General features: G+C 36.7%; 1 protein-coding gene across 2 annotated transcripts in view; it reads right to left on the bottom strand.

Annotated features, from left to right (window-relative positions):
• col19a1 (collagen, type XIX, alpha 1) overlaps positions 1-13,257 on the bottom strand; it is a 110,361-nt gene that overhangs the window by 36,955 nt on the left and 60,149 nt on the right. For both annotated transcript variants that reach the window (XM_088934245.1, XM_088934246.1), the window contains 6 exons: positions 12,901-12,942; positions 6,892-6,954; positions 6,770-6,814; positions 4,625-4,657; positions 1,163-1,201; positions 875-916 (listed from right to left, as the gene is read on the bottom strand). In XM_088934245.1, the coding sequence (XP_088790371.1) occupies positions 875-916; positions 1,163-1,201; positions 4,625-4,657; positions 6,770-6,814; positions 6,892-6,954; positions 12,901-12,942 (264 nt within the window). The remainder of the gene's footprint in view (positions 1-874; positions 917-1,162; positions 1,202-4,624; positions 4,658-6,769; positions 6,815-6,891; positions 6,955-12,900; positions 12,943-13,257) is intronic.

The following is a 13,257-nucleotide window of genomic DNA, read 5'->3' as shown; positions in this document are numbered from 1 at the left end:
TGAAGGGTCTTATTGCATTTATAATGCAGACCTAAAAGTACCTAGGGAGAAATAAAATTGTTTAGAGCTTTGAATGTTAACAGTAACAAAAGTGTTAGTGTACTGTAAGTACAGTAAAAGCGATGGAAGTGTATTTCTGACTCAACCGATCACACCACTTGTTTCAGGTCACATGTTAAACATGCAACATTAAGATTTTGTACTTAATTTTTTCCATCTCTCATTCATATAATATTTATAGAAAGTTTTGCTTTAAAATGTACAATATTTATCTTTCATTTGCTTGTATTATTCTTTTAGCTCCACAATTCTCTGTGATAACAGGACAAATTAAACAAAGCAGATAAAGAAGTAAGAGCAGATTGTTTTCTTTATTTAATCAATCCAGTACCTTGCAATGACCAGTACAGGCTTTGTACAGTTGTATCCAACAGAGAGTCTTGGCAAAGGCACCAGAGCCTAACCTGGCAGAACACAGCAGGAAGGGACTGCACCAGTCCATCACAGGGCACGCCACTGCACTCACACGTGTGTGCAGGACAGTTTAAAAGACAAGGTTTTGCCAAGACAGAATGTCTGTGGACTGGGAGATAACCAACGCAAAGGAAGAAACCCCACAGAGCTCTGGGGAAAGCATCCGAACTCCACACAGAAGGTATTGCAGGCCAGAGTTTAATCTGGTACTCTAGAGCTGAGAGGTAGCAGTGCTAACATCCATGAGACCACAGCCACTTCATTCATACTCCCACTCAAACTATTGTTTTTATTGTTGTTGGTTCTAATAGTTAGTGGTTTGTGTTATCCAAATTCCGATCCATTAGAAAGAAGTTCTTTAGTCTTAATATTCAGTTTTGGGAATTTTGCTCATACTTACATCTCCCTTTTCTCCCTTCTGTCCCTTTTCCCCTGGTTCACCCTGATTACAGACAGCAAGCAAACAAGATTACAGATGGTGGCACAAGCTAAAGAAAAAAGCTCAAATTAAAGTTTGAAGTAAAGAAAGGCTTTTTATTAATGCTATTCCAAGTATTGAAAAAAGGTTGAACTGAAATTCTGCTCAAACACACTGTAAATCAATTTTAAAAATCTATTAGTCCTTTCTGTGTCCTTACTTTAGAATTCAGAATTTTGCATTTTGTTCTTTAAAAGAAGACACACTTACAGATCCAGTTAGATGTCTTAAACCATGAGCTGTCATCACCTGAAAAGATAATAAAGATAGATAAACCATGTTTTATCTGATGTTGTTTAAATGTAAGTGAAAATGTACATTCAAAGCCAGAATCAAAGCAGTCCTGTAAAAATTTTGATTAAATGTTCCTGGGGATTCTCAATACTTCTAAGCTTTCCAAGTTGACAGTTAATGAAAATCCTACACAAAACAACAAAGAAATACACAGACAGTACTCCTCTCAGCTGGACGAAACAGCAAGCATCAGAAGATCTTGTATTTTCCAAAAAATATTACAATGTTGTATAAAGATTGCTTCAACATTGAATTTAGTATTACGTAAAGTCTTAATTTAAACTTGCCCATTATCAGAAAATGCCAGGAATGGAATTCAGAATGAAGGGCATTCCACTGTGACGGTTCTGAGCAGAGTGCACTCTATAGCTGTTACACCTTTGGCAAATGCTACATCCTTGGGGCTTTTCTCTCCTGTCCTGCAGTTGAGCTTCCCTCTGGCAGCAGCCAGCTCGGGGACTGGCGGTAATTATCTGCGTTTACCCTGGGAAGACCAAAAACTGCAGCTTTCCTCTACAGAGAGTGACCGCCTGCCGCACACAATCAGGATCCTGAACCTTGATATCCCCCAGAGTAAATTCCACTCCCAGCCTCAGAAATGACATTGCAATTGGAGTAACTTATCTTTCTAAGGCTAACTGATTCTTCAGACAGGGCTATTTTCAGAAACAATACACAGGAAGATTTCCACAGACTGCCACCACTTTATTGCTCAGTGGGTTTGAAACTGTTTTTACTTTAATTTTTACTCCATCCACTCTTGTAATGGGTGGTGGTGTCTCAACATACAAAGGTAAACAATGTTTGCTAATGCCTCCCAGTGTCTTCATCGGTGCACAATACTGTGTAGTAAGTTTAGTTCCAGTGGTATGTGTGTGTTTGCCTACAGTTCAATCATTAAGATTAATGCAGACCTAATGCTGTTTAAGGTAAGGAGAGCAACTAATGTTAATCAAGTATGAAAGATCCACTGAATTATTGAAAGTCAAATATGACTGGTGAGCTCTTTGAATAGTAAAGATTTTAAAAGATTCTGTAGCTGTTTCCAACACCGACAATGTTTTAGCAATATGTTTTCTATGTTGCTTTTTATACACTGTTGCCTGCTTATTTTTGGCTGCTCATTTATTTCAAATTTAGTCATCACTTCTCCTTGTCAAATGTCATTCACACAGGATGGCTGACATGCCATCTACAGTATCAGTTATGCACAACAGCAATTTTGTGTTGGCTATATTAATCCCTTTCAATATGGCCCCCAGAAAATAAACCAGAAAAGGTTTATAGAAAGATTAATAACCCACACTCTGTTTTTGCAGAAAGGCATGGAAGTGCTTTACCCTAGAGCTTTTCCTGTACATATTATTAGAAGTTTATCCACTTTTTGACCTTGTTTTCTTCTTCACATTAGAACAGTACACAGTACAGAAAGGTACCACTGGCAATTTATGTACATACATTATAAAAAAATAGCAACAAAGCTATTTCAAGAAATACAACAGATCTCATAGTAATGTAATAATAGAGTCCCTTGGTGTAGTAATTCTCCCAACATGTGCAGCTGAAATGTATTCAAGGTGCTGCAGTGAAGACCATGCCCTTCCATGTACCACCAGCTGAAAATCACCTCTTAGGGACTGAGGAGGACTGAGGAATGGGCTTTGTGTGGCCTCAAGGTATTGTACAACAGGATGGTGTCCCGTTTCTAAAGAAAGGCTTTCCACAACCAGTCTCACAGGTTGCAGTGCTGAGTGTTTATTTAGGAAAGCTTGATATTATCACAGACAAGTGATGCACTCCTATGAGGTGCAGATGATAGAGTTTTACCTGAGCAAACCCAGTGGGGTAGCTGAATTACAAACTCCTTACTGAACAACCTAAACTTTTATTATAAAACAGGCTAGTTGGACCCAATGCCCTCTTCTCATTTGAAATATTTATTATGTTCTGATTTTTAAGGGGTTATGTTATCTTAGTAATTGAAATGTCCTTGCATATACATATAATATACATATATTGGTCATTTGCAATTAAGAAAATCCAGGATTATAAAAAGAAATATGGCTTATCTTTTGCCTATCAGTAATTAATTTGTTATTAATATTATTATATACTACACCAGCTACCATAACAGTAACAGTTGTTATGTAACAGTTGTAAGCACATCAGAAGACACATGTGGAAATGTATTTCCTATGAAGAGGATGTACTTTACACAAAGGATTGTGGGAGTACAGAACAAGACACCCAGGCAGTAGCCAAAATATTATTCATTCACAAATTCACCTTTAATTTTCTCTGAATAAAAAAAAAATTCTCTCTACAGAAATTTCTTATCATCTTGTTTTCATACAATGAATGTTACGAGTTCAGAGTGAGTGGGGGGGAATACTATGCTCTCTCAATGTTTTGCTTTCAGGAGAGGTTCTCCATTCACTTTTCCTTGAGTCACTGTAGTATTTAAATTCTTTGCAGAAAGAGCCACTGAGGTCTATTTGATTAGTCTGAGCAGGACCACATTTAAAAGCCATTCATCAAATTCTCTTCCACCAGTAGATGACTGCATTGTGTTTGTCTTTCAGGTGATCATCCTGACATGTGTTTGTTTATACGGTACACGGGTTCATGTTTTGTATGAGTTTCTAGACAAAAAAAATGTATGTTAAATGTGTGATGCTTTTGCCTTAATTCAGATACTGTACAATATGATTTTGTGTTCTGTTCCATGACAGCATTCACTCACTGCATGCCTTTGGACACAAAACCCAGCTGGAAATCTATCATTGACAGGTGAGACAAAATGTACCTGCAGATGAACATTTCAGCACTCCTCTAATTCACTCTACACAAGCAGAATACACCGCATTAAGCATCTGTAAGATGCTCATGGAAAGAATTTTAAAATACTGATGTTGTAAGAAAAAAGCTTTAAACAACATAAAATCGTTCTGGTAATCTAAACACAATCAAACCCGGCTATTCAGTAGAAGCACCAGAAAAGGTTGATTGCAATTATACATCTGATTGAAGGAATGACAGAACAAATAAAAAGACAACATACAACAATAATGCACCAATTTATTGATTTCTACATCATGATAAAAACAACCTGCATGAGCTTCCCTGTTAAGATGAAATCTACTAATATTAGTAATTCATGTGGCTTTGGTCCATAATCATGTTAATAACATTTAATGAAAGTTTTCTTATAAAAAACAAATCATAGGATATAAGAGAGTAAACTTTCTATGTGGACAATATGCTTGCAGTATCATCACCTTTTAAAAATACAACTGCAAAAGGTTCTTTAAATTTAAGACTTATTTTTTTCATCAAAAAACACAACTGAGGAACAAGAACTAATTTTATGTTACTTACTGGTCCCGGTGGGCCTCTTGGTCCAACTTCTCCCTAATCAAAGGTAAAGAAGACAATTACTGGAACTACATTTCATTTTCCAGCCTCATGAGTTAAAAAGAAGTATAGTATGTGTTTTAGAGTTCTGAATACTACGATATACAACATAGAAAAGAAGGATGGCTGATCGTTGCATCTTTCAGGGACAGAGTAAACTTCTTTCTGTACTGTGGAGTTGTGAAGGTGAAGAATACCTACTAAGACAACTCCCAACCAAACGAGACACAAAAAAGCAGTGCTTCAGGGGGCTTCTGATCAAATGTGAACTCTTGATACATTTGCTCTTAATGTTCCCCACAGTGCTTTCAGCCTTACGGTCGTAAGCTCTGTCCAGAGGACAAAAGGAGGTTGGAAGCATATCTGCACCTTGTGGAAGTATGGAACATGCTTTGCACCACTGGCAGTTCAGCACTATCATGTCTTCTCAGTGACTGTCGAAACTTCACTGTTTCAGGTGCTTTGAACTAAACAGGACTTTTTTTCCTGGCCCAAGAGTCTTAGAAATAACTCAAAAGCTCAGCAGGTGTGAGCCTGGTCAGTACCTGGATGGGAGACCTCCTGGGAAAAACTAAGGTTGCTGCTGGAAGAGGTGTTAGTGGGGCCAGCAGGGGGCACTGTGTGGGTCCTAATGCCCCATTATAGTGGCGGGGACACTATACTGTTAACAGGCGCCATCCTTCGGATGAGAGGTAAAACCAAGGTCCTGACTCTCTGTGGTCATTAAAAATCCCAGAGTGTTTCTTGAAACGAGTAGGGGTGTAACCCTGGTGTCCTGGCCAAATTTCCCATTGGCCCTTACCAATCATGGCCTCCTGATAATCCCCATCTATGAATTGGCTTCATTAATCTGCTCTCCTCCCCACTGAGAGCTGATGTGTGGTGAGTGTTCTGGCGCACTATGGCTGCCGTTGCACCATCCAGGTGGATGTTACATATTGGTGGTGGTGGAGGGGAGTCCCCATTACCTGTGAAGTGCTTTGAATGGAGTGTCCAAAAAAGCGCTATATAAGTGTAAGCAATTATTATTATTATTATTATTATTATTAGTAGTAGTAGTAGTATTATTAAAAGAAGATGTTTTGTGATAGAGCACATGAGTGTTATTATAAACATCTCTCAGTGAGTGTGAGTAATGGAGGAGAAGGGATAGCAATGGACAGTGCTTCTCCAAGAAGCAGAGATCGTTAAAATGCTGCAGTAGGAAGCTCAGAGTCGTCTGTTCAAGTTCATGGTTTCCTGACTCATCCACTGTGTCTTGTTTTCTTTTTCCCAATAGCTTTAAGCCCTGGAGGAAACTTGGAAAATGAATTTTGTTTTATAGATAGTAAAAAAAATGTTATAGAATGAGATTTCACCAAATGTTCAGTCTACATCATGTAATACTCCATGTGCCACATAGCTTATGATATGCTAATTACCCGAGCTTAAATTTTTATTCTTTAAAGAAATAAAAACAGTGAAATCTTGAGTGATATTTGGTTGACCTCTTCATGTTCTACTCTTGTTTATTTCTACGTAGTATTTTCAGGTTTAGCCTTCTGATTTGATAGTTCTAAAGCTGCACATTCACAGTCATTCTGAAGGGATCTGAAGGAATAGTGTGTGCTAGTAGGTTTACGAAACCTGCTGAAGAGGTGTGGTTGTGAAAACACGGTCAATAAAATAATTCTAAACTATCCCACAATGCCATGCCTTTCATAACCTGTCAGCACTAAAGGGTAATTAATACTTCACCATTTTTAAAAGTTTTTAAAGACTAATGCATGTAAGAGGTGATGTTAATATGAAATTATAATTTTGCAGTTATGCTGTTTTTTTCTTTTTTACCAGAACTGAATACATATTGATAAAATCTTCATAAGTATTTTTCTGAAAAAGGATTATTCAGCTTAGTAGACTTTTTCAATGTACAGGGTCATTTCTTTCTCTGTTTGATAGGTGATGATAGTTGAGTTTTTCTCATAAAATTGCACCGTTCCATACCACAAGCACAGTTCCTGAATAAAAGCTAAATGAATCCTCATGTGGGGTAATTAAAGTGAATCTATGCAGTTCCAGCTTTCAGCCACCATGCAACAGCCACTGGAAGGAATGCCTGCACAGTACCTTCTCTCCTTTCATTCCACTGGCTCCTGCTTCACCCGGGGCGCCCTGGGGGAGGACAGCTTCATTAACAAATAATTCTCATTCAAATGTGGACTGAAATGATGCTAAATGTAAGCACGTACAGAATCCCCTCTTTCTCCTTTCAGCCCATCTTTTCCAGGGGCACCAGGGTCTCCCTTTTCTCCCTGAAAGGAACCAGAGAAAGAAGGATAGCAAAGCGCTTTTCTCATAAGCATTAGTAAACCAAAGACTTCTGGACACCTGGAATATTCAAGATACAAGGATTTTAAATGTTGAAGTGTCAGACACAATTCTTCTACTGAACGATCTCTATTAATTTTTACCGCATGTCAAATCAAGAATTTGCTAGACATTTGAAATGCATTGTAAAGACAGTATACTTGCGTAAACCCTTCACATCCTGTCTTAAATAAATCTAGGTCATGATTCAAGGTCTGCTTCTTTGTCCAACAGATGGCACTAGAGCTCCACAATTAAGTCTCTTTTACCAAAAAGGACACTTGGATTCGGTATATTAACATTAAATGGAGGCATGTATACTGACATAAACAACACTAAATAAAGAAACACACCAAAATTGGTTTCCAAATGAGTCAATCTTATAAATGACAAAAAAGAATAAAAAGCTATTTATTGGAAGGTTGTCAGTTTACTATATTTAAAGTTTTATAACTTCAAAGATACTTCAGTTGTTTTAAGTTACTCAGAATCTCAATCATATTTTAAATGAATTTTAAACACTTCATTACTCAACACAAATGCCTAAATTGTATTTGTACTGTCACATTTACACCTCAAAGTATGTCCCCTTGTGTTCAAATGATCTGTGTATCTTCTAGAAAAGTTTAGGATGATGCAGGCATATTTTGAATGAAAAGCCATTTGAGAAAAATAGATTTTGGCTCCAGGATACTTTTAACACCATGAATTTTCTGCTGTTTTTTACCCTGCAAGCACTGCCATTTTATTTTCTCATCACGTATAGTGAGAGAAATTAAAAGCCCTTTTGTCTTGTAATCCAGCCTGTTGCTTCCCATAAATTCCCCTAAATGAATAAAAGTACAGCATAGCCCATAAATACTGAAATGCAACAAAATAATTATCCTTCCTGAGTCTCTGCACCTGCATCAAGTTTGCTGCAATGCAATCTGCAGATCTTGCACAGTGCACACACACTGTACAGTACCATACAGAACATGTTCATTAAATGCTTTAAACACTTAGTTCTTCTGTGTGGAGAAGCACGTTTTTTAAATAAAAAAAATAAGCAAACAAACATTAATGAATTAATATAATTTATTTTTCTAACTGCTTGTACTAGCAGAATAACCTAATGGAATGTTATCCTGTCAAAATTCTCCACACACAGGGAATGTGAAAATTCTGCCAAGTTTGTACCTCCCTGATGAGAATCTAGTAAAGAAAAAAATAAATCAATAACTGTTGTATACGGTACATACACATGTAATAAATGCATATTAAAGCATTTAAAAACGGGTGCTAGGTGATTTTAGCAGACTTTTTGACAGATTTTTTTTCCTTCATTAGACGTTTGCCCAGATTTCTAGTTCTCTGGCTGTCTACCAGCCTAAACAAACCCCCCAAAGAGTCAGGTGCAGGTGAAATTAATAAAACAGAGCAAGGTACCTAGTACCTGTTATTGAACTTAATCTTCCCACTCAGGTGTACCAGACACGGGCCACACCGGAGTCAAAGGCTGCTACTCACACAATACAGAGTATAATATTAGGTACATACAACAATAAACAACACACACGATAACTTAAATTAGTAATCCAAAGATCTCAGAGTCTGATTTTGTTCACACGAGAGGTGGTCCTGCTTGTAAATCAGGTAAAAACACCAGCAGACAACACTATGATACACACTGAAACACTTAAGAGAAGCAGCACCAGTCCAGGACACACAGAAGATACTGTGCCATGAAGTTAGGTTTGCTCTATTATTCGCAAACAGTCAATCGGGTCATATGGTGCCTTTAAATCAGCTAGCCCTGTGTAAGCCATCTATACTTTTAGTGTCCACTATTTGTTTAAAAACAAACACGTAAACTATGTGGTGTTGCAGACAGACCTTTGAATCAGTAAAGAAATGATGACACCTACAGTGTAATTTTACTCTGTTACAGTATGTGGCACAGTTGGTACCACGAAACATTTGATGGCAACAATGGTCATGGTTAACTATTTGTTCTAATGGGTTTTAAAAAAAATAACATTGTTGTTGGCTGCTGTAATAACTGATTAATCAAAAATCTCAAAATGTGTCCAATATAATGCTGAGCAGCGGCATTATAATGAATAACAACAAGCTGAAAAATGGCATTTGTGTGCTCTCTGTACTTATTTTTAAGTTATAATTAAGTTAATTATTTTTATAATGTCATATTCCCTTTTAGTGTAGTAACCCCAAAAGATTGCATTTTATTCCTTATGCTTCAAGCACTGTGTTAAAAGCATTTAATAATGAATTATAGTGAATAAATTTGTATTCAGTTAATCAACAAATTTTATTGATGAACTAAATACCAATCCCCCTAAAAAGTTACAGAGATAGATAAAATAGAATGAAACTTGCAGGAACGTATCCTTATTTGGCTTGGGCCCTTATGAAGAGCCATCCTTTGGAAGTGTCACTGGTAAAGCCCTCCAATCTAAAAGTACAGGGTTTCTATGAATTTGAATGCACTGAAACATTTTTTCTACTATTTCTCCAATTTGGAGGATGTGAGGATATGCCTTGTTTCAAGACAGTGCCTAGGGAAGACAACAAGACTGTTATGAAATTCCTTCCTCCTAAATTAATAGCTTCTTGTAAATCTACTTCTGCCTAAAAAGTCCAAGCCACTACACATATGAACATACCTTTACAATATCAAGGTAAGTGACAGGATTTATTAATTCTGTTCTGTATTTAAGATGCATACATATATATTAATTCTTTTGATCTTATATTATTAACTGGCCCATTACTTCAGATGGGAACATTATCCTTTCAATATTACTTTTCCATTGAAATGTCACAAAAGTTTTAATTGCTCAATAATTATTAATTAAATAAAAATAAACTAAGCACATTAATTTTGCTTTATATATTAACGAATCAGAGCATAACCCCAAAACAGAAATTAATGTTTCATTGTCAGCTTTAATAATCATCTTTAATTCTTATTGATGGTGTAGCACCACTGACTACTGGTATAAAGTCTAGTATACTGTATGTATCTTCATCTGAGTCAGTTGCAATTTTAATGGTACATCTTTCCAGGTTGTAAACTCAGCTTAGAATTATTTGCACTGGAAAATAACTTAAAACAATGACTGGAGTGAATTCAAAACAACAGCAAATAAACTGACCCACCACTCATATTGTTTTTTCTTTTCTGCACTACATCTCACTGTAGTTCAGAGGTTTGCTATTTCTGCATTGGATCAGGAGAATATTGTATCCATTTTCTTATGAAGTAGGTTTTTAAACTACAAACTTAGAAATTAGAATTATATGTCTTTGTTTTATTATTCATGTGTTTTCTCCATTTTAATGTCAGGATTCGTAAAATCTTGAATATTTGTTGACTTCAAAGTGTGCTGCTTCAAGACCCTTGGTCAGAACCACATGCCTGCAGGGGTTTCAATAATGCAAACAATACATCACACGCTTTTCAGCACATTGCTGTCACTGAGAGATCAGTCTTAGTCTTTCTTCACTTGTGTATGCACAGTCACCAATGGATTGCCATTTAACACTCTTGCAATACACAACACAAGGAGAAAGTCGCTGCATTTTATCTTTTGTGCTGCATGAGTTACTGCACCCCAGGGTTCAATGAAAATGATTGCAGACCTTTTTGAAGCACTGTATATAATTACCATCTGCTGGTTATGAATTTCTGAAATGATATACAGGGCAAGGAAAAGGAGTGCTGCTACTTTCTATGCTTGCTGTTTAAGCAACAGTCACCAGAACCCAGAATTCTGTTTAACAACAACACTTTCATATCATGTCCTCGTGCCGCCAATGAACTTTCTGAGAGCCCTGAAGTCATGGTGGCATAATGGCATAGTGGTTAACATTGCTGCCTGCAGTGCCGGGTTCAATTCTGGATCTGGGATGCTATCTGTGTGGAGTTTGTATGTTCTCCCTGTGTTCACATGGGTTTTCTCTGGGTGCTCCACTTTTTTTCCAACAGTCCAAAATACAGTATACTGGTAGACTGTGAATGTGTGTACTGTATGCCTGTATTAGAGTCTGTCTTCCTGCCCTGCAGATGACTGGCGTTCTGTCCAGGACATACAGCACCCTGCTTTACCCCTGTGACCCTGAATTGGAAGAATCCGTCAGAAAATGGATGGATGGGTGGATTAAACTTACACATTAATTATTTCTCAATTTTTGATAATTACACAAGAAAAAAGCTTCAGGTAAACAAACTTGAAAATCTTTTTTTGTGGAGCTGAACAGAGAAATAAACAGCTAAACATCTGTGGGACTACATTCTAGGACAAGTGCATTTTCAGTGTTAATGTAAGATTTAACATTTTTGCTGCTTGCAGTGCCTCAGTATTTCACACTGAAGTCTTCGGTTTAAAGAAATTGGAAAAAAAATTGATTTTATAATTTTCCATTTTTGTTGTGAGTTATTTTTTCATTTTCATTTTTTCATTTCTTCCCACAATGGTCATGGGAGTTTGGAACAAGCTGCGTGGATGTGCTGTTGAACTTGTTACTCTGGCTTTTTTCATGAAGAGGCTAGATGTGATTTTTAGATCAAGTACCTATTCAAAACCAAACAAGAGAGGTTTAGACAGGCTGAATAGCCTAAATATTTGTAACAATTTTTAGTATTATTTGGAACTGTTCTTTTTTTTTCACTAAGCAACAGATATTTGAAACTGTAGCTCAAATACACCTTTCAATTGTTTAGGAGACAAAGAAACAACAGTGCTGTCAGTGAGGACAACTGCAATGTAATAATGTACTGCTAAGTACTTGTGAAATAGCCATGATTTCCCATGTTCCTAGAGAGAACAAGGAGAGTTAGTGATATCAATGCCAGATTCACTCATTTTAATGAATGGAACATATGAGAAAAACTTGTAACAAACATAGTGGGCAAGTTTAAACGGCCAGTTGTGATCTCAGCACTGATAATGCCATATGTGTTTCATCTCTTCAATTGTCTTTTCCATAAGCTCCTGTGTTAGAAGTTTGGCCTTCTTTGCCTTTCTGTCATATTTGAATTCCACAAGCCATCACCACAGTGCACTACTGTCAGCTCAGCAGTCAGACTCTGACTCTCAATCGCACACTGGTTTGTATTGGTTGCTTTAACACTTGCAGGTAATTTTACAACTAATTCTAATTTCTAATTTTAAGATGGTAATACAACATTATTGTCAGACTTTTTAATCTTTTTTAATCCAGACCATGGATTTTAAAATTAAATGAAAAACCCATCATAATGTTTCCTTTAACCCTTGCATTTGCTTTGTTTTTAAGAGGGGTGTACCACAAGTAATACTGACTTAGCTTTGCATTAAAATAAAATAAACAGGAATGAAACTGGTACTATCTAATTATCCTAAAGCGAACACATTGTCTGCTCATCTAAAATAGCCAAACCTGAGTTAAAGAAACAATCACGCTGCTACTGTATATGACTCAGCTAGCTTCGAGCATATTGCACACTTGGTTAAAAGCATGTAGAGCATGATGCATCTGAAGGCACCCAATTTAGAACAGGAGGTGAGTCAAAATCCCTCAGAGAGAAAGAAGATCAGAAGTGGATGAAGCTCACTGTTGCTTCTGTATTATACAGAACCTAGAAGCCAGTAGACATTTTAGAATTCAGCAGCTGACAAAATGTCAGTACCTAAGGGTTTGAATAGGGGATTTTAGGCAAAAACAAGTTCAGAGGATTTTGTGTGGGTATGTAGTTAAGCTGCTTGAAAATGAGCTTAAAAACAAGATTGTAACTCTACACACCATGGAGCACCTTAAAATATTAAATGTCTTACACCTATTTGTGTGAGCAAAGGCTAAATTAATAGTTCCACTTTTTTAAATTAGGTTCTGATTAAGCAGCTTACCTTGTTCCCAGCTCCTTCCATTAAAGACAGCCCTGGAGGTCCCTAAGGTCAAGAAGAAAGCCAACAATTATTTTAAATAGAAAGGATGTCTACTCCTGTACTGTTAAACTCACATATGAAAAATGTCTGATTTTGAAAATTTTCTTTTTTTCTCCAGAAGTGGTCAAGTCTACATCTGAAAAACTACAAATCATCAGCATTATCAGTGCATTTTATTCCAGGTTAATATTAGTACATTTCAGTTATTATTCGGTTCACAATGAAAAAAAACCCCATGGATAATCTATTGTTACAGGCAGAGGTAGATAATCGGGGTCTGTCTAAGAATCTAAACACCATGCGTAACACCTACTGTAA

The sequence above is a fragment of the Atractosteus spatula genome, chromosome 15, assembly GCF_055471065.1.
Source record: "Atractosteus spatula isolate fAtrSpa1 chromosome 15, fAtrSpa1.hap1, whole genome shotgun sequence".
Taxonomy (NCBI): domain Eukaryota; kingdom Metazoa; phylum Chordata; class Actinopteri; order Semionotiformes; family Lepisosteidae; genus Atractosteus; species Atractosteus spatula.
This window is presented reverse-complemented; position numbering and strand designations above follow the sequence as displayed.